Here is a 22559-nt window from a genome sequence, read left to right on the forward strand (position 1 = left end):
GCCCCTTCAGCAAAGTGGGAGGAGAAATGGAAGGGGCTCCTTTTCTCCTGCCACTTCACTGAAGGGGCGCTGTGCAGAGAGGGGGAGAATATTTTTTTTTTCTTGTTCTCCCCCTCTAAAACTAGGTGCGTCTTAAGGTCAGGTGCATCTTATTTAGCGAAAAATACGGTAATTTGAAACAGAGACAAGAACCTGTGCCATTCTGACTGCTTTTAGACTACACTCCAGCCATCTCCTGTCAGCATGGCCAGTGATATAGAAAGCTAAAGCTGCTTTCTACCTTGGGAGTTTTCCCATTCCTCTTGCAGGAAAGATGTGAAAAGTTGTGCTTGGATAACAGGAGGATTTAGAGAGACAAAAAAATGTGAAGTCCTCCTTTCTGATCTGTAACCCTTTTACACTGTACCATGTCTTAACAACCCAACCTAACCAAAGCAACATTATTATTGTTGTTGTTGTTGTTGTTGTTGTTACTTACTTACTTATTTACTTACTTACCTTACATCACTTAATTCATAATAGATATTCCTGCTCTCATCTTTGATGTATATTGCCACACTGGGGGACTCCAGCATTTTCATTGTCAGCTGCTGGGGGAAGGCACTTACAAAAAGAGCACGGATCGTATCTGTGCTCGTGATCTCATTGGGCATCCTTAGCTGTTTAGTTTCATCTCCGTATTGAAGGTACAAAACACCTATGAGGACAAAAAAACAACAAGAACATCTTGGTTGACATGAATGAAGTAGGAATATCAAGCTTCATTCTGGATACGAGTTAAAGAGGCCTGTTTGCACAAAGGGCTCGTGATACATATATCAACTCTCTAATTCAGTATTGGAAAAGGAGTATAATTCTCTGTGGCTATTGATTATATGCTCTCAAGAAGTACAGATGCTGCAAGGAAGGTTGTTGTTGTTGTTGTTGTTGTTGTTGTTGTTGTTGTTGTTATTATTATTATTATTATTATTATTATTATTACTATTATTATTCTGTTCTTCAGCCAGGGCCATTTCAGTCTTGCAACTGAAAGGATACTTTTTTCCGGTGGCTCAGTATCTGCCGCAAACCTTGATGTCTGGCAAAGAGAGTTTAAAAACCTGCAGAATGTTTCACCTCGCTGGTTCAACATAAATATCCTAGTTTTGTCATTCTGTCCCTCTCATGCTGTGTGACTAGCATGATGTCTGGGTTCTTCAGTGATGCTTGTTTGCATATGCCTTGGGCAACTCGGAAGAAACATATTCTAAATGTGCTTTTAGAATTTGGAGGAAGGCTTTGCTGGTAACTAGGATGGGCTCTGGTGGAAACTGTCCCTCTCCTCACTTAAAAAAGCACAACTGTGGGTATTTGCGACAGCAACAGAAATGGGAAACTGATTTTTGAGCTTTCCAGATTGCTTTTAAAATGTTCTCGCCATTTTGCAAGGCCACAAAGGTTCCAGTTGGCCAAACCTTATTCTCCCAACTGAGCGTTTGAAACTGCTTGGAGGCTGGGATGCGGGGTTGGAAGACTTGAGCATGAGCTGATGAAAACATTACTTCTCATTTGGTTTGGTTTATTAATTTATTAAAGTCTTCCTACTTGATCTCAGGATAAGATACATATTTCAACATTTCAGTCGCATATGCAACTTGATAAAACAATAGACAAACTTGCTTGCCTTGATGAACAATAGATTGTGTAGAAACTAGCCTACTATACTTAGCTAAAAATGTACATTTGCTGCTTCTCTTAATTTTGCAGCTGGCCTCACACACCACTGGCTTGTCGCCCTCATAAGGTTTACACAAAGGAATGCAGAAAAAGGCTTCCCATTCCTGTAATATAGGAACATAGGAAGCTGCCTGATACTGAGTCAGAACATTAGTCAGTGGAGGTCACCTCTGTCTACACTGACTAGCAGACGTTCACCAGGGTCTCAGGCAGAGATCTTACCCAGGATGGTATCTGGGACCTTCTGCATTCAAATCATGCATTCCACCACTGAAGTTATTATCTAATGATGAGATCTGCATCAATCCACATATCCCTCTGCACATTTCCCCAATGACTTGTAACTGATATTGTGTGTGTGTGTAACTTGACAATATTGCATCTGAATCCCCTCTCACCCCCTACAAGCCAATGAGCATGGGATTAGGATGGTGAAGCACTAACACCATCACACCACATGCTTTTCAATCATGCACTATCCAAGAGGTTCTTTCCACAAGTCCCATCAAAGACAGAGCAAGACACCATCCCTGCTGCAGACAAATATTAGTATCTGTCAGAGCTGCCCAAGGTCCCAGCTCACAGAGGACCAACGCCAGGTCGTCGTTATATACAAAAGTCTTTATTGAAGTTCAGTTTGCATTCCAAAGCCGTAGCGCGCAGCTCTACGTCTTAAACCCTAGACCGCCGAAGTTCCGCCTGAATCTCCTCCCCCCTGACACCAGTTTAAGATTCTAGCCCTGCTCCACCTCTTCCTCTGCTCTCTTCTCCTCTGGGTCCTCCTGTCCGCTGGGGCATTCCCCTTTCTGGACTCTTCTGACGCTGAGTCCCCTGACTCCTCCCCCTGCCTCCGGCGGGCTTTAGGACCCGGTTCCCAATCCTCGTTCTCTGCTGCCCTGCGCGCCTGTACTTTTGAACTTGGCTCTCGCGCCAACCCAGTGACCTTCCTCCTGACCGTTGCACTGCTTCTGTCACTGCTTCCCTCTTCCGGGATGCTAGCCGGACCTGACCTCCCCTCCGTTGCCTGACTCTCCGATGGAGGCGTGGTCAGCCCTGACTCCTCTTCTCTCCCTGCTGGGGGAGACGCTACCCCCGATACCTGGGACTCTTCCCCCCCACTATGCTCAGGTGGGGAAGCTGGTCCTGATCTCCAACTGCTGCTCTGGGAGTCCCCGCTGGCCCCTTGCTTCTGGAGTGTCCCCCTTGGGACCCCCCTTGCCCTGGCCACCGGCGCCCCCTTCTGTGAATCTTCCGATTCGCTGGAGAGGCTCATGGAATCTCTCGGGCCACTGTCATCTTCTCCTACGCTGCCCTCAGATTCTTCCCCTTCGCTCTCCATCTCCCCTCTTCCCTGTGCTTCTGCTCCTGAGCCCCTGACAGTATCAAACAGGCACATTCAAAGCACTCTTTTTGCCGCCTGCTTAAAACAATTTTGTTTAGGCACACCTATCCAGACACGTTTTAATCTTTTTTACCGTTGGTAGGTTGTTGTTTTTTTTATAAAAAAACAACATTTCATTAAATGTTTTAAGTATTTTCAACTGATTTTATTGATAATTTTAATTTTCTTGTAAACCACTTAAGAGGCTTTTCTACAATCTGCAATGAAGCAGGAAATAAATTTTGTATATCTGGATAGACAAAGATAACACAGCACCCTTTATCCAGGAATGAATTCTTCAGAGACAAGCAGAGACTTTCGATAACAATTAACACTTCTTGTAATGTGAGATAAGTTCGTTGGCGTACTGTCACGGTTATTATTGCCATCCTCAGCACTAGCTTTTCCAGCTTTTCAAGGCATCCTTTCAGAGCTTCTCTTAAGGTCACCTTCATGATCTTTGTGGTATTTCTAGCCTGAGGCCTTAAGCATTATTTTCCATTAGTTATTCTCACCTAGTTATACACACACTTCACACTTTTAAAAAGAAAGAGGGCTGCAATATTTCTGCCTGCACATAATCTTTCAGCGCGATCTGCTGCATTAAAAAAAAGACAATAGCTAACCCAAATTTCCTGGTACACCTTTTCTTTTTCTTTTCTGCTCTGGATTAAAAAAAAAGAAACGTGTCTGGTTTTGCTCACCTGGATGATGAAATTAAGTGCCAGGCTTAAAGCCAAGTAATCAGCCTATAAAAGTGACTAGGACTTAGACTGGGAAAGCAAACAAGGAGAAGAGTGAAACAACTAAATCCTATGCAGAATTAGTCAAAGGCAAGCTCCACTGTGTGCAAAGGAATAAGCAACGGAGCTTATTCTCCAGAATAGGTGCGAAGACTGCAATGCAAACCTTTTGGCATGACTCTTGGGCTCTTGGTATTCACTGCTGTGTATTGATGGCAAGGAGACCTGGGACATTTTGTTTCCAGGGCACCTGGTATCTACAGTATAGACTTGGGCATCCAAGAGAACTACATTACCTAGGCTCCATGGAACCCAAGACACAACGTGGCAGCACTCTAGCTGCCAGTCAAAGAAAGAAGCAGCTGGTGCAGAGCTCAGTGCAGCTTAGCAGTGGCACAAAACCCAACCCAATAGGGATTATGATGATTCAGCATCTAGCCAATGCTTTTTCCAATCTTACAAGCCGGCAGCCAGGGTCACAACTGGTCTGGAGAATGGTAAGAGGCTCATGAAGCTGGTCTACATGGGAAATTGCACCCAATGGGATCAAATATGGATTATTGATCTCATGACTACTTGGTCTATGAACGGCAACAAAACTGCTAACACATTTACAAAGCAGGGTTCGATAGGGTTCAAATTGGATGGGGGACTGTGTGTTGAGTGAGAGTCTTGCATTGTTGACCCTCCAAGTCCCTTCCAAGTCTACAGTTCTATGATTATAGGATGAGTTTGGAGATACCTGCTGGGGCTTCCTCAATCTCTTTGGGGATTGGCAGCGTGTGCAGGACCTCTGATTACCTGCGGAAGGGCTGTAGCTCAATGGCAGACCACATGCTCTGCATGCAAAAGGCCGCAGGTTCAATCCTTCACATCTCCAGATAAAGCTCAGAAGGACCTTTGCCAGAAAAACCTGGAGAGCTGCTGCCGGTCGGTGTTGACAGTTCTGACCTAGATGGTCCAAGGATCTCACTCCGTATAAGTCAGCTTCCTATTTGGAGGAAAGCTAATGGAGAACCTAGAACACATTTCCCTTCTTTTTTCTCTTCCCCTCTGCCCATTCTTTTTCACTCCACTCCTTTCACCTATTTAGTTCACTGTGCCAGGTGAAGCTGTGTCATCCTGAAGTTGCACCTGTGGGGAATCAGAAACACCCTTGAAGGGGCCCCGCAGTTTTATGGGAAAGGGTTGGATGAGTTGGGGAAAGAAAAGCTGAAGTTATGACGGGCCAGATATTTTGGAATTCAAGCTCTATTTTTCACTTTGCTATATTTCCATTTTGTAGAAAACAGCGAATTCCCTCCCAAAAGGAGACATAACATGAGTACCTGCTGCAAATGACAGATGAAATAGTTGCATGAATTTACATTACATTTTTATACTGGCCTATAAAACGTAAGAAGCCAGTGAGGCTATCGAATAATGTTTTTGGAGATTAGCACGGCTTGTGTGGTGTATGTTTGCTGAGGCAGCCATGCTAAACAGCATTTTGGCTCTCTCTGTTGCCTTCTTTCAGGTGCATTCTCAAGATATCTGCTTACACATAAAGGAAGAGCAGATTAAAGGAAGGGACAAATGTGATTACACAGCTTTATTTGGGATGGTGTGTGTTTCAGCTTCCCCTGGGTACACATTCCAGAAAAAGACACAAGCACGATCAATGAAGCATAAACCTTAAAAAGAAAAAAAAAGAAAAAACCCCAGCAGGCAGCAACATACTTTCTGATTAAGTTCGAAGAGGGAGTATTTTTTGTCCTGCTAAATGTTTATGCAAAGATAAGGAATATTCCTTTTAAAATCCTATTCAGCAGTACAAGGAGGAAAACAAGGGAAATGTGGCCACCTTTGGGCTATTTAGTTTCCTGGGAGCCTTTTGTTTCAAATCTGGAACTGAAGTGAATTGTTTAGGGCTGGGGTTTTTTTGTTTTGTTTTGTTTTGTTTTTGTTTTCTTGAAGTCTTGCCAGTCAGGTTTTAATGTACAGTATTTAACCAGAACAGCAAATATTTGCACTCATTTTCTACATGCATCAAGAAATCAAGGGAAAGCACAAGGACAAAACAGAGGTATGGGCAAGGGAAGCTTCATGAAGACTTGTTCAATCTGCAGGAAATTACACCTGACAACAATTCAAGTGAATGAGAGGTGTGTAAGAGCATGGATGGTCTCAGGAGGGTTGGTCAAAAGTGACACAGGCTGGGAAGCGATTGGGAAACCTAACATTGATTGGAGTCTACTACAGACCACCAAACCAACAAGAGGATGTACTAAAGTAACTTGCTGATGTACTCCAAGTCAGAACCTCTGTCTAACTTCTTTGAGGAATCCTGGCAAATGGGCAAAGTGCTGGAAAGAGCCATATTTAAAGAGTGTGCATCGACTCATCAAACCTGAATGAAGTTTCAAGTCAGGTGCCACAGGGCCCTATCCTGGCCCTGGGACGCTAACATTTTTATCAGTGACTTGGGTTATCAAGTTTGCGTATGATTTCTCGGAAGACAGGAATAAAATGGAATGTAAAACTAGGCTGGGAATAATGAAGTGAAGCCAGCAGAGACAAATGTTCTTCATTTGGGGAGCGAGATCCCCAACTAACCTGCTACTGCCAAAAAGGTTTTGGGTGGTATCCAACATGCTTGTTCTGTTAGTGTAAAGATGAATGCTTATGTGATGCAACACCCTCCCCCCCCCTCAACTCCCTCCCCAAATCTGCTCTGGAGAATTGGAGGAATCCCTAGAACATATTTTTCAGGGGGTGGGGATTGTAAATCCTTGCACTAACATAACAAGTTGCTTTGTACAGTCATACCTTGGAATGGAATCTGTTCCGGAAATCCGTTCGACTTCCAAAACATTCGGAAACCCAAACACATCTTCTGATTGGCTGCAGGAAGCTCCTGCAGCCAACTGGAAGCCGTCGGACATTCGGGTTCCAAAGAACATTCGCAAACCAGAACACTCAATTCTGGGTTTGTGGCGTTCGGGAGCCAAAACGTCTGAGTACCAAGGTGTTCGGGATCCAAAGTACGACTGTACTACATTGGATGCAAGCCCTTATTACCATTCACCAGCCTCTGAAGAAAGAAGTACCTGGAGCAGGGCATCCAATACAGATTCTATACAGTAAGTAGATTCATCCCTAAGCTGGTGAGCCTTTGGCTATCCAGGATTCCAAGCTATATAGAGTTTTACGGTCAAAAGCAAAGGCCTTAGCTGTATACAGAAAAACAACAACCAATGGGTGTTTTCCAGACAGGAAGTACCAATCAATCATTAATGGGGCTGCCATATTCTGAACTTTACAAATTATTTGTTCTAAAGTTGATTTTGACACACAGTATTGCAGCTCGATGAAAAGGTGGAAATGCCGCAGAAAAGCATCACTCAAGAAGCATTAATGTTTAACGAGGCAATTTAAGAGTATGATGGCATGTTGTTTGTGGCTGTGAAATGGTGTGAAACCTGCAGTCTTTGAACCCGTATGCAGCTAATAAATCACTGTCTATTATTTAAACACCCCTTAATTACAACTTCTGACTCCGTATCACTTGGAAGAAGTGGGGCCACTGATCAAATGTATACACTGTGTAGCTACACTGGTGCTTTATCAAATGCTACATAGACATATTTAGGGAAGGAATTCTTTATCTCCAAATTATCAGCTGGTTGTTTATACAATATAGAAAATGTCATTCAGAGTGAGGAATCCCTCTCGACTAATCAAATATAGCTATCTCCCTAAACTCAGCGCAGATAATTTTCTTCTAATATGCAAAGAACTACAGAATAGAGGGATGAAATTTCAGACATCTCACTTGTTGCTTTTGAGTGCAAACCTGTTCACATACAATCAGTGGGAGTTCATCCATACCCTCCCAAAGAGAAGGTGATTGCACACGAAAGCTTATACCCAAGAACAAACTTAGTTGGGCTCTAAGGTGCTAATGGAATTTTTTTAAAAAAATTAATATATTTCGACTGTGTCAGACTAACACGGCTACCTACCTGAATCCTCCCAAAGAGAATCTCCCTTTGACAGTTATTGTGAGACAGTTATTAGATTGGAACAAGTTGGGGGACTATGAGGAATGACAGAGAGAGAGAGGGAAACGCTAAGGCTAGATTAGTAGCGTCCTACTTACTTAACCCTGAACCTCAGTTGCCAAACAGTTTAGTGCAAATGTCCTATAAGCATTGACTTTTGAGGTTTGGTGAATGGGGCATTGGTCATATAAAGGGTTAGACATCACCTTGCCAACAAAGGTCCATATAGTAAAAGCTATGGTTTCCCCAGTAATGATGTATGGAAGTGAGAGCTGGACCATAAAGAAGGCTGATCGCCGAAGAATTGATGCTTTTGCATTATGGTGCGGCAGCAGCAGGAGGCCCCATTAGCTAAAGTGGTGCTTCAGGTTAAGAACAGTTTCAGGTTAAGTACGGACCTCCGGAACGAGTTAAGTACTTAACCCAAGGTACCACTGTATCTGATTGGCCGCTAACAGAAACAGGATAATGGACTAGATAGGCAATCCGTGGGGAGTCTGCCATCCTCCAGGTGTTGCTGTGCTGCACTCACATCGGCTATAATGGCTGGGCTGCTGGGAGCTGGAGCCCACAAACATATCGAGGGCTACAAGTTCCCCATCCCTGAGATAGGTCTGATCCTACTTTCCCACGGTTTCATTTATTCATTCCATCATAATTATAATGTAATGCACGTTGGGATCAGTCAATTTTCCTTCCCAAACTGCAGGAGGGCCCATATACTGTAGGAAAGACAAGCAGATATCCCCCAGAGAGTGAGATATATAAATGTGCAGTTTATCTATGTTGTTTGTTGTTGTTTAGTCGTTTAGTCGTTTAGTCGTGTCCGGCTCTTCGTGACCCCATGGACCAGAGCACGCCAGGCACTTCTGTCTTCCACTGCATCCCGCAGTTTGGTCAGACTCATGTTTGCAGCTTCGAGAACACTGTCCAACCATCTCGTCCTCTGTCGTCCCCTTCTCCTTGTGCCCTCCATCTTTCCCAGCACCAGGGTCTTTTCCAGGGAGTCTTCTCTTCTCATGAGGTGGCCAAAGTATTGGAGCCTCAGCTTCACGATCTGTCCTTCCAGTGAGCACTCAGGGCTAATTTCCTTCAGAATGGATATGTTTGATCTTCTTGCAGTCCATGGGACTCTCAAGAGTCTCCTCCAGCACCATAATTCAAAAGCATCATAATTCAAAAGCATGGTTTATTTATTCTGTTAAATAAATAAATAAATAAATAAATAGGTCTTTACATCATAGCATTTGAGCTCACAGTGAGTGGTTTGTCTGGGGTTTTTTTTCGTACTTAGGGAGGAAATATATCCTAAATGAGGACTCAGAAGAGAAGGAATACTGGTATGGGCATAGGTGCCTCCTACAGCAACTTCCACCAATCTGGTACCCTATAGATGATTTGTACTACAATTCCCATCAGCCGTAGTCGTCATGGTCATATTGGCATGTTCTACATTTTTCATTACAAAAATAGCATAACGTTGGTTCCCTCGTTACAGATTTTTGGGGAACCCTTCTATGTGGAGAATTTCCAAAAAGTACCTGCTGCTTTAACTAAGGCAAGCTACAGTTCCTGCAGATTAACACAATCAGCTCCCACATCCCATAATATATATATGGCAAGACCACCTTTTAATCATTCTGAGTCTCTGTTGGTGTAGAGAAACCAGCTAAAACCGCCTTTCGTTTATACTTCTTTGTACTTTTTTTTTTTAGCTGATTATGTATCAGATATCAAAGCACTCTTGATAAAAATGGCCTGGGATTGTTAACAAAATAAATAAACCACTACGTTCAGTTTATGAACAGCCCTCATGATTTATGACCCCGCTGCCGTTCTGCTTTATGCTGCTCTGCAGTCTGGGAGATGGGATCCTGCAGAAAAGAAGCTTCTTTATGGCAATAACCCTTTGCCTTCCTCAACCATCTGCATTCATTGCCTTATATAGCAACAGCTTGCCTGTCCTATGGCAGTATTTCCTGAGAAAGATCACCTTCCACTTGTGCAGCTAGGGGTGGAGGAGAAATGTTGGTTTGGTTCACATTTAAAGGCAAATCCATCTAATCAACACTTTCGGGGGTGGGGGGGATACACCAATTGAAACACAGTCATCCTTCCTCTCTGAATTTTGCGATGCAACTTCCAGCTAAGTAACGCATGAAAAAATGCATATACTAGGGCAAAGCGTGCCTAAAAGTGCAGGTGTTAGTAAAAAATAACATACAATCCGGCATTGGGAAATTACTTTGCAGAAATGCGCATATTAGGCAAAATTGCACACAAAAGTGTGTCAGGATAAATTTGCACTAAAATGCTGAAAATGTGTGTGTATATATATATATATATATATATATATATATATGAATGATGGCAAGCTGATGTGGAAATGTGGAGATCTGGACTTAAGTTCAGCAAAATGAGAAACCAAAACTGAAAGATCTCCCTATTCCTATGTGCAACTAACTGGTAACAGAAATTCACTAATCTGCTCCAAGCCCATTCAATGTGTGGCAAGAACGGCTACTGTGAGAAGCAGTGTGTATGGAAATATTAGTGGGTAGCAGGCAAGTATCCCTCCAAGTGAGTTCTGGTCCCCACTGAGGAACTGGGACCAGGAAGAACTCTACAGTCACACAGACCTGAACAGCTAAGGTAAAGGTAAAGGGACCCCTGACCATTAGGTCCAGTTGTGACCGACTCTGGGGTTGCGGCGCTCATCTTGCTTTATTGGCCGAGGGAGCCGGCGTACAGCTTCCGGGTCATGTGGCCAGCATGACTAAGCCGCTTCTGGTGAACCAGAGGCAGCACACGGAAACGCCGTTTACCTTCCCGCTGGAGTGGTACCTATTTATCTACTTGCACTTAGACGTGCTTTTGAACTGCTAGGTTGGCAGGAGCAGGGACCGAGCAATGGGAGCTCACCCCGTCGCAGGGTTTCGAACCGCCGGCCTTCTGATCGGCAAGTCCTAGGCTCTGTGGTTTAACACACAGCGCCACCGCAAACAGGTAGAAATAAACAAATACACTTTTGGTCTATAAGCCAATGGTGGGGATATGCTTTGTATGCAGTTGATCCCCAGTTTAATTCCTCAGATCTCAAGTTGAATACCTGGGTAAGGTTGAGTGAGTTGCTTCAGAACCTGACCAGTCAAAGCAGACAATACTGGGGTAGATGGACCAGTTATGGATTGACTCCAATAAAAAGCAGTGTTGTATCTCAGTATGAAGGAACGGAAGGAATAGACAACAGAGGACTGGTAACAAAGCCCAAAGAGGACACCTGGCATTTTGCCCCCACCTGCGCAGCTCCACACTGTCACCATGTGGCGACTCATCCGCATGTCAGTTCCAGGAGAAAAAAGATAGAGTAGCCTTTCTAGGGGAGAAACCTTGTTAACAGAATTGTAAGTTGGAAGGGACCCAAAGGATCGCCTGGTCCAACCCCCTGCAATGCACAGCTCTACCCTGGGTGGGCTCGAACCACTAACCTTCTGGTTAACAGCCACACACACTGACCCATTGTGCTACCTGGGCTGGATACAGTGGGGGAGTTATTTGTGACCCACAATGGCTTTGCCACCTTTACTCATTCATCTACGAGGCTGGCCATAATAATTCCCATCCGAGGCTGAGAAACAAACACTGGATCAAGATCACTCAGTAAAACCAAATCCAGCCAATTATCTAAATGAGGAGTAGTAGAGGTTATATCATCCAGATGACAAGTTTCATCATTCCTGACCATTGATTGACCAAGCTGACGGCAGCTGATATGAAGTGGAGCCCAACAACATCTGGAGTGTACTAGATTAAGAAGGCTGTCTTAGATTGTTTTACGGGAGCCTGTACAAATCTTGAGATTGCATACTCTCCCTTTCCTTCATTTGTTCATGAGAAGAAGCTTCCCTTTCCGCTTTACAACACAACCCGGTTCCCAGTCATTTACAAACTCAAGGAACTGTAGCTTATTCAAATCAGAGTTAGATAACAAATATACCAAAGTGACTACTTGGAGGTAGAAGAAGCCACAGTTCTCTGAGTTCATACACAATGGGGGACCAGAGTCTCAGCCCGCTAAGTAAAAGTCGAGTGCTTCCTTTCCTCTCATTTGTGTTTTTCACCATGTTTTTTTTTCACTCTGAAAGACATTTGTGGAGTAAAATAAACAGGGAGAACATACAGTATTAGATGCATAACAAAACCTGGCATTAGTTCAGCAGTAGAATGTGGGTAACGCCTTACCAAGTGATCTTTCCTTTGTCTGGTTTGTTGACCTCACCACTGGAAGACTGGCTCGCATACGGCTTCCTCTTGAGAAAGGAGAAGGAGGTTCTCCTTCAGACATGATTTCCAGGGAGTCAGCAGATGCCTCTGATAATTCAGCCTGATCTCCCAAATTGGGCTGTGGGCTTTGAGATAGCTTTGGGCTCCTTGTCTGTGAAATTAAATAAGTAAATAAATCATTAAGAGAAAGCAAACACTTTTGTTGGTAACTTCGAGATCCCTGCCTAAAGGAGAGCAGGGATTTCTCCCCCTCCCTCTCATACAAGAAGATAAAATATCACTTGAGCTGCTGAATGCAGAATGATACAAGGCCTTGTTTGCTCAAGGTGACTTCCATGTATGTTACTTACAAGAGATTGTCCCAGGGTATTCCATTAAGATTTTTATTGCGGTACGTCCAACTGCACAAAATTCATATCTAACAAGTACCCGAGGCTAAGACAGTATGGGTTAGATAGATGGCAATTTCATTCCCTGCTGTTCTGACAATTGCTAGCATTGTCTGTAACAGTAACAGCATGTAAGCATGCAGATATGCACACAACATAATGCACAGGCAATGAATGAAAGGCTTTATGCCACCAAGCTTCCTTAAGTCTCTTTCAGTATCGCTGTGCTAGTTATGTGAAGAGGCATTACTCAGCTAAGAGGACAGGGGACAAATTTATACTCTCTCTACTTTGACCTTCCACTCTTAAGTCTTCTGGATTACTACGTTTTTTAAAACTCTGCCCTTCACTCAAAGTGTTCATGCCAATGACAGAAGTCATATTTCTTTCAAGCAACAGTGTGCCATTTGGGCTCTGCCGAGGATAGAAAGCAGATGGGCTGTTCACTACATCTCCATTTTTTCTTCTTCTTCCTCTGCTTCCTCCTTTCTTCTTTTTCTTTTTTGATGTGTTAAGCGAAAGAAACACCCCTTGCAAAAATATTTGGTCACTTGATATGATAATGTTTTGCTTCCAACCCACCTACAATCTCCCATGTGAAAATACACAAAGGTTCCACCACCTCAAACCTCGAATACACATACAGAAAGCCTGGCACAGAGAAGCTTTGGTCCAGCACTGATTTATTCCCTCAAAATAAAAAATATTCAGATTAAAATCTGATCCGGAAAAGAATTCCCAGGTTCTCTACTCACCATCCAACCACTCTCTAAAACCCCCACATTCTCTTCCTCTCAATGGTCTATCTTAGCAGTCATAAGAGAAAGACATAGTTCTGTTTTTTTCCCCATTTACCCAGCATGCTGTATTATAATCACATCAGGTTGAGGGGAATCAGTGCATGTTGCTGTTACCGCCCTTCCACTTGCTTTAAGGCAGGTGTAGGAAACCTGTGGCTCTCCAGATGTTGTTGGACTCTGACTCCAATCATCCCCAACCATTGGCCATGTGGCTGGAGATGATGGAACAACATCTGGATGGCCACAGGTTAGCCATTCCTGTTTAGGTGTTATAGTCAAACCAGCCCAGAGAGCAGAGGTTGGGAACCAGTGACTACAACGCCCATCATCCCTCACCACTGTCTATTCTGGCTGAGACTGATGGGAGTTGGAGTTAATGTTCCACAGGTTCCACCTGGAGAAGACACTTTAGGAATCAGAGAAGACCAGTCAGGAGGAGGAGTCTGTTTTCCTAGTTCAGATTAGCTGGGCGGATGATAATGATGATGATTTCCACGCATTACTAAATAAATCCAAGGTTGACTGGGGCAAGTTTACCCATCTCTACTCTCCTATCAGTCTTTAGAATAATTTTCTTTGTAGACCTGGGGAAAGCGTATTGTGTGCTGGGCCCGGGCATGTTGAGAGCTGGCAGAAGGGGCTTTGGCAATGTGGAGAGCTGTCAGGAACTCCGCAGCTGTGCAAGAATTTTAGGGCTGGGCAAAAGGCTTCAGTGGAGTTTCACAGCAAGATTCAAAGGCCTGTTCTTGGCTATAGTCATAGCTAAATTCCAACCATGCAGCATTTAAGAGGATTTGTTGCCCTTAACTTTTTCATACCCCAGAATAACTACAGATCTGGAAGTTCCTGAGAGATAACTGCTCGCAAGTTGAAATATAAAAGGGAGTGGGCTTCCCTATGTGGCACTCTTAGAAATCTGTTATGAAAGGAGGAGCTGTGGTATAAGAGCTTTCAGAGCTGCAAACAACTGCAGACTTATGGGCTGAAAGCCTGAACAACATGCTCAAAGCTGTGTCTGCATTGGCTATTTGTACTGAGCCCATCCAGGCTACCCTGCATCACTTCTGAGCCTGTGCCATTCCCCCAACCATATATCTTGCAGATGGGCCGGAAACCCCCAAGTTTTGGCGGAACTCTAAGGAACAGTTGTGGGCTCTTCTTCACAGAAGAAGCACTGGTGATTCTGAGACATCACCACCACCACCAAACAAGCAAAACATCTACACCTTCTTCCTAAAACAAATACAAATACAGAAAAAAAGCAGGAGACACCCCCAAACCAGGCTACCCCTTCCCAACCAACTCCCCCCAAAACACCTTGCTCAATTTGAAATACAACCTAGAGATGCAGACAGCTGTCACATTAGCAACTCAAGCACTGAGAAAACATAAGCAGCCCAGTCCAAGCCACTTCAGACACCTAGAACCTTGTGTCTCGTGGTTCTTACTTTTTCTTGGCGGCTTAGCCCCGTTTCTGGTTTAATATTGAGCTGCCCATTGACAGTTCTTATACTGACATGCCCTTGTCCTTGATTCCTGCTTCCCATATTCTCGTGCGCACTGCCCAAAACACTGGATTCAATCCCAGTTCTTATTTTAATTTAAAACCCTGACAATGGCAGTGTTCTATATTTAGAAGGTTGGAAAATGCTGTTCAGATCAAAGCTGGATTCAAAAACAAAGAGCCATATTGCTGACACCTGGCCTTTTCTTTTTGGTGGATATTTATTTTTTGAGTAGGGAGAGGTGAGCTTCCTGCAGAAATGACACAGATCATGGCATACTCCCTTGGTGACCTTGGCTGAAGGAGCAACTGTAGCTTTTTTATTAGGTTTTCATTAGGTTGCTGCGGAACTTCAACCTCTCTCCACTCCCTCTGTTTCCAACTTGTCCAGTCACACACAAAACATAATAACACTGAAATACCTAACGAGAAATCCAAAGCCTCAGGAGCTTTGTGCTTACAAAAGGTTTGCATTAATATATTAGGCATTACCCAGCATCCTGTAGTGACATGATTATGAATCAGTATTCCCCCCCCCACCCTTCTCTCTCTCCAGGAATTACAGCTAACATTTTTCATCTTAAGAGAATGGAGGCATGCTTTGAAGTGCCTCCATGACGTCATTCGCGTCTAAGCTACAAGGTTGTAAACACCCCATGTGGGCACATGGGCGTTAATACCCAAGAACTGACAAGTGAGTGACCTAAAAAAAACAAAGAGGGATTTAAGAAGGCAATAATTCTTTCCTTCGGTCACCTGAAATGTGGCTGGTGGTTGTAGGCCATGACTGCAACAGCAGGTTAAAAAAAAAAAAGGTAAAGGACCCCTGGACAGTTAAGTCCAGTCAAAGGCAACTATGGGGTGCGGCATTCATCTTGCTTCAGGCCAAGGGAGCCGGCGTTTGTCAACAGACAGTTTTCTGGGTCATGTGGCCAGCAGGACTAAACTGCTACTGGTGCAACGGAACACCGTGACGGGTGTCAGAGTGCACAAAAACGCTGCTTTATCTTCCTGCCGCAACGATACCTATTTATCTACTTGCACTGGCATGCTTTTGAACTGGATGCAGGTGGTGCTGTGGTCTAAACCACCGAGCCTCTTGAGCTTGCCAAACGGAAGGTCGGCGGTTCAAAGCCGTGCGACGGTGGTGAGCTCCCACTGCTCTGTCCCAGCTTCTGTTGACTGCAACAGCACCCAGGACTGGTGTATCATATTATTTCTAAAGTCAGTCATCAGATATGGGAGACCTCTGATCTGATCTCCAGATTCCCCCTATTCCCCACTTTTGAAGCAGTTCTGGTGTTGAATGAATAATGTTGTGATCAGGGAACAAGATAAGGGCTAACCCCGCCCCCTGCATCGTTTTCCCAATCTAAGTCTCTCCTTAACTTTCAGTGAGCTCATTAGTGAAGCTATGATTAGCCCTGGGTTGGGAAATATATCTTTGGATGCAATGCCAGTCCACTTACCCATGGAATTCAGTAGTAGTATTCTGCGTAGACATAAAACAGCCCAGTAAAATCTATCTATGGATACCTGTGTTTTTTTCTGCTGCAGGGCTGAATGAATACCAGCATGGGAGCAAGCAATTTAGATAAGGAAGATAGTTCTAGGGGGAAAGGCATAAAATAAAAATCATATTCCTTAGTGCATCTACTCCTGTCTGAATTTTATTCCTCACATGGTTGCTTTTAAAACTAAAACTAAAAATAAGAGACTAGATCATGGATCCCCTGGAACATTAGACACTTGGAAATGCCTAAGAACAAAACTAATGTGAGGATCTCTATAGTCAGTTTTCTGCCAAATTTCCTAATTTTCTCTCAGTTGAAATTCATGAGGTGAAACAGAATTCCTCCAGAATTTTCAGGCAAACACATCTGTAAGTATTTGATGTTTTAGAATTATTTATTTGGCAATGTATTCCCCCCCACACACACAGTTTAGCTGTTCTTACAACAAGCTGGATGTCAGGTAGTATCTGGCCATTTTGCTAGCATCCACTGGGTACAATTAGGTTCTACCTTTTGAGCAAAATTGTATCAGATTCCCTTCTGGATTCCTGTCAGCTTCATAACGGCTAGCAAACCACACTGGGCAGCATTGTTCATTCAACTGCTAAGCAGCTTACCATGCATTAATTGAGAAAGACGCCACTCATGAATTTATATCTGCTTTGCAGACATGGAACCTTAGGCCAAATTACATGTTTCATTCTGGCTTAGAACTGGCTGTATGTTCTTCCTGTGTGCCTTCTCCAGAGTGACCCTAGGAGCCAATCCTCAGTGGCCGGCTCTCCTCCTTTCATTCTGATTGGCTCCAAGAAGCACAAACGATGGGAAGGCTTATCAGTGACTAAAAAGCTCCTCTTTCATATTGACTAGGCAGCTCTAGGACACTAGAGACAGGGACTCTGAATTTTTGACTTGATGGCTGGCCACAACCCTAGACCATTATACCTGGGACCTTCACCTTGGCAGGAAGAACATGTGCACCATACTTTTCCCAATAAGGATGCTGGTCTGCAGTGGTGAAAAACACTTTCCTAGGAGCTGTAAGCACCCACAGCCACCCCTCTTGTGTTATCATGTCCTCCCCAAAGGTAAGTTTCTACACCTTACGGCAAGGATGAGGTGGAGAGGCAGAGAAGGCCGCCATGAAGTGATGCTTCTTAAGTGCCATCACTTTGAATAGGCTTTCCCAATTTTGGGTCTCCAGCTGTTGTTGGACTACAACTCCCATCATCCATAACTAGGAGGACCAGTGGTCAGGGGAACACTGACTTAGACTGTGTCTTTACACAAGCAAAATCTCAGTTCTGTAAGGGGGTGAGCATGAGGGCATTCATGCCTCCTTAATACAAGTGTTGTATAAAATACTATATCAATCCATACAGACACACCCATTGGGGGGGGGGACTTGTTTCCTGATACTGAGTAATACATCGATTTCTTTTGCAAATTTTGCAAAAGGGGGTTGGAAAGAGAGGATAAGCAACTCAAGGGTTACTTATAATATACAGTATAATGAGATATTTAAGACGAAGTCTCTAGGACGTTGACTAAATTATGGTATGGTTTTTAATAATGTCGGCCATTCATCTTCTTTCATTCCCTTCCTTCTGTTTTGTCACTCTCATAACTTGTGTCTGATGTATTGCTCATTTATATTATATTATATATTACGCCATTCCTGGTGGCACAGACTGCATTTTGGAATATATATATACAATTTTATGCCAGTGGAAATATACTTTTTTATTGCTAATATGTATATCATCCAGATCACAAGAAGTAATGGAATTGCTCTATTCTACTTTGGCCAGATCTTACTGAGAGTACAAAGTCTGCTTTGGGCACCACAATTTCAGAAGGACAGGCAAACTGGGAACATTTGTTGTTGTTGTTCATTGTTGTTAATGTTAGTTGCTATGGGTCACTTTGTGAGAAAAGTGACTAACAAATATAATAATAATAATGACAAAGCACAGAGGGACACACTGAAACCCAGAGGGGTCTTTGCAATGTAGAAGTCCTCTTCCACATCCAGCATCTATAATAGTTAAAATGTTTTCCTTAGTCCTGCTTTCAGAAAGAAAGTCAATACCACATGTATATGAGACTAACTTCTTTCTATGAAAAAAAATTCTCTCTCTGTACATACACACACACTCACAACCCTCACAACAATCTTGAGCATTTTCACCTGTGAAAACAGAAATGGATTCAAGGCTGCAGAAAGAAAATCCAAACACTCAGCAGCTGGGTGTATTATAACTCATTTTTTCTTGTGTATTATGATTTCATTATTGAGGGATGGAGGTGGGGGTGGGGGAAGAGAAGCCAATATTGTGAAGTATTCAATGGACATTTGTTTTAGAGGGGGGTGGGGTGAGGAGATATCATTCCACAGAAAATACTCAGCCGACTGTGCTAATGAAGGCTAAAGAAAGGAAGAGGGGAGAGAGGATTGTGCAATGGAACGTGAAACACAGCAGGAATCATTTTGCTGTTACATTGCAAGCTGCTGAGTTAGGCCACTGGCATATCTAGCTCAGTATAATCCACACTAGACAGGCAGTGGCTCTCCAGAGTCTCAGTGAGGACTTGCTACCTACCTATCTTCCTACCTGAAGATGCCAGAGACTGAGCCTGCTGATCTCCGCCAACAATTCTTAGACCACCTATGTATCCCAACATGGAAACCAGAGACAGAGGTTATACGCTTCTTATTACAGGGGAGTGTTATGTACTGAAGTTCTCACCCTGGGCCAGCAGGGGGATACTGTAGATAGTTATGCAAATGAAGGATCGAAAGTGACGTTCAGTGATTGGATAGTTTTAGAAAGTTGCTACAGTAACGTTGTACTAGAGCTCTATATAAGCAGGCTGACTGAGCCCTTCAGTTCTGTTCTGGCCTCTGAATAAACAAGAGCTGTTTGAAGAATCGCTGTGTTGTCTGATATGTTCACCCACAACTAACAGGGAGAGACAGTAGCCACGTCCCTCTATTTGATTTTCTGCCGCCAAAGTACGCTACAGGACCCTACCCTTGCTGGAGTCCCACAGAGGTGAAATAGATTGCTCACCTCTTCTTCCCTTTTGCAAATGTCTGTACTGTTGAAATGGTGACAAGATCACATTGGCCTATTTATTCTGAATGTTTGTAAGTGATGCCAATAAAGGTTTGATGATGATGATGATGACTGAGCCTGGGACCTTTTTTTTTTTGTATGCAAAATAATAATAATAAATGCTGCAGCCCTTTCCATAGATCAATAAGGTTTGCTACCTTCAGTTTGCTCATTCAGTTTGCTCAGTAGAAGCAATCCCCATCATAGTGATTTAAATGTACGGTGTGAAAGTAGCCAGAAAGAGAGAGGGAGAAATCTGCTACTTTTAGAAACAGGACCAAGACTGCAATTCTTACTCCAAGACAGCCCCGCTGTATGCAGCAGGACTTTGCTTGCTTCTGAGTGTTCCAAGGCATTCAGATAATTTTTACAGAATGGTTAATAAGTACTAGTTCGCTTTCATATTGTTTTAACTTTTAAACTTTTTTTTTAAAAAAGTATTGATAAAGGGCATGCCTGCATTTTTGTGTTCCTCTCCCATTCACCACTACCTTCTTTGCCTGAAATCAAATATTTGCTTTTTCAGGAATTTGAAGGTCTGTGGACTATTAATAAACTTTAACTGAACTGTGTCTCTCCAAGGTTTCCGGAAGGCTTCTCTCCCAGCGGTACCTGGAGATGCCAGTAATTGAACTTGGGACCTTCTGCATGCAGATCACATTCTCTGCCTGCCATCGAGCTATGGCCTTTCAGAGTGAAAATAAATTCAAATTAATTTGGTTTCGTTATGTTAAGTTGATTTTGTTATGTCCTCCACTTTGAGGAGATTTGTTGTTGTTTTTTAAATGTAGCAGTATTGAAATTTATGTGTAAAGCAAAGATAAAACTACAGTGGTACCTCAGGTTAAGTACTTAATTCGTTCCGGAGGTCCGTACTTAACCTGAAACTGTTCTTAACCTGAAGCATCACTTTAGCTAATGGGGCCTCCTGCTGCTGCTGCCGCTCCGCCGGAGAACGATTTTTGTTCTCATCCTGAAGCCTCCTGCTGCTGCCGCATCGCCAGAGCACAATTTCTATTCTCATCCTGAAGCAAAGTTCTTAACCCGAGGTACTATTTCTGGGTTACCGGAGTCTGTAACCTGAAGCGTCTATAACCCGAGGTACCACTGTAATAGCATAACTTGCCCTGCTGGTTTTAATGGGCCATGCAGTGTGATCCTATGAATGTATATTCAGGGGCAAGCCCCACCCTTATTAGTGGGGTTCACTCTCAAGTTAGTATTCAGCAGATTGCAGCTTGAGTGATTTTAGCTGGATCAGTGACTATGTGGTTTGCATTCTTAGGGAAGGAATTTTTTTTTAAAAATGAAATCTGCAGAATTTCCAAGCAACCTTGACTACTTCCCTCTAATGTTGATCAGCCGCATTGCTTCCTGCTGATATGATCAGCCAAAAATATGCTCTCTTCCAAGGACTGTAAAGAAATTAACATGAAATATGTAGGTCAGTTGTTCCTGCTCCCTTTTTTAATTGTGTAGAAGCTTCCTAAGATGGTTCACATTTTCAGCTGCTAGTAAAAATTAACTCCATTCTTCTGAGGAGACTAAAAGGAAAAGGATGTTTGTACCAATCTGATAGATCTAGTTTGGATTTATTTTTCGCCCCCAACCAAATTCACTGACTTGTTGAGATGTCACAAGGTGCCTGCTATAGGATTGTGTGCCATCACCACACCCTAATTCCTTCCCTTTTCAAGGTTACTGTGGGATCTTAATCAGGCAAATGTTGGTTATTGGTAACTATTCTTGGTGACCATAATTTGCCTCAATGTCCACACTGGGCATACTGTTGTTATTGCAAACTATAGTTTACCTTCCACAATCGGAATAAGGGACTATGGTTGGAAGTGGGCTTCTGATTCTAAGGCTGACTACAGTTACCGATCAGCACACATTGCCTGATTCAGAAGTCGCTGCAAATTATGGTTTCTGAGAACAAGGCAGTGGAGGAGATAATTGAAATGTGTGAGGGGAGTAGAAAGAAGTTTGGCATATAAGCCTGCAGTATGTCCCCTAAGCCTATTTTATGATCTGGCCATGACATGGAAACTGGGCCTTTAAAAAGATGAGGGGGTCCCAGATGCACCAGCCTTGCCTGAAGCACAATATGAGGAGAAATAGTACAATAACTGAAGAAGTGGAACCTCAAATGTTTCACTTCAGACTGAACTACTGAGAGACAAAACAGTTTTGGTGGGGAATTGCCTGTCAGCTCCAGAAAGGTACATAAACCTGAGCTTTATCTTCCAGAGGATAGCTCTTAACAAAACAATTTCACTGTAAGGCGTCCCAGGGCCCTCACATTCTTGCACCTGACAGAAGCCTTTTTAGTTTTTCAAAGCTTGTCAGGTCCATCAGGAATACTGTTTGTTCCCCATTCTCCAAACTATTGTTACATCTTGCAACAGGTTTAAGCTAGAAGTCCTGTCCCCCAATATTACTGCCACACTCCTTATTATTAGAGCTGTCTGCATTTCATGTAGGGGCAGGAGGATTCTGCCAGCCACTGGCATTTTGTAATGCTGAAATGAAAATAAAATAAAACTTAATATACTGGTTCAAGCCCAAAATATCCCCAGTAACTTCCTGAAGTCACAGCAACAAGAAAAACAGAATAAATAGATGCTAAAAGACATTATTACGTGAGCCTTGAGACAATTTGTTCTGATCCAAGGAGCAAATTACACTCCCATTGTCTCTTGAACACAAATATCCAATGGGCATCTGAAATGAATGCAACGGGAAAGAAGAATGTGTTTGTGACATTTCTTTACAAAAGCTAATGGGTGTAGTAGAGCTACTCAAGTACAGACCTTTCCTTGAAAAATTATAATTGCTTACTGTGACATATAAGATTTTTCTAATTGAAGTGCTGTTATAGAATCTGAAAAACACAGGGAGACGAAAATGCCTTTTAGGCACGGAGGAAACCTATGTTTGAAAGAAGCTGTAAAGACCTTACCATATAAATGCAAAAGCTTTAGGCAACTTTCCTGCATAGCAACAAACGAGCGCAGGCCGATACATATGACACAAGAGAATATATGAAATTGCTACATTTGAAAC

The 22559-nt window shown here is 43.1% G+C and overlaps 1 protein-coding gene and 1 long non-coding RNA gene across 19 annotated transcripts in view; one reads left to right on the plus strand and one right to left on the minus strand.

Moving 5' to 3' along the window:
• Window positions 1-22559, minus strand: part of KIAA1217 — a 369002-nt gene that overhangs the window by 80548 nt on the left and 265895 nt on the right. For all 18 annotated transcript variants that reach the window (XR_013832189.1, XR_013832190.1, XM_079947806.1 and 15 more), the window contains 2 exons: window positions 12126-12318; window positions 499-697 (listed from right to left, as the gene is read on the minus strand). Coding sequence is in view for 16 of the 18 variants with exons in the window: in XM_079947806.1 (XP_079803932.1) it covers window positions 499-697; window positions 12126-12318 (392 nt within the window). In the remaining 2 variants the exon portion in view is untranslated. The remainder of the gene's footprint in view (window positions 1-498; window positions 698-12125; window positions 12319-22559) is intronic.
• Window positions 6867-16475, plus strand: LOC307199798. Its single transcript, XR_013832203.1, has 3 exons — window positions 6867-6962; window positions 15417-15554; window positions 16418-16475. It is a non-coding gene; the product is annotated as an uncharacterized lncRNA (long non-coding RNA).

The sequence above is a fragment of the Podarcis cretensis genome, assembly GCF_951804945.1.
Source record: "Podarcis cretensis genome assembly, chromosome: 12".
In the NCBI taxonomy this organism is placed as follows: Eukaryota; Metazoa; Chordata; class Lepidosauria; order Squamata; family Lacertidae; genus Podarcis; species Podarcis cretensis.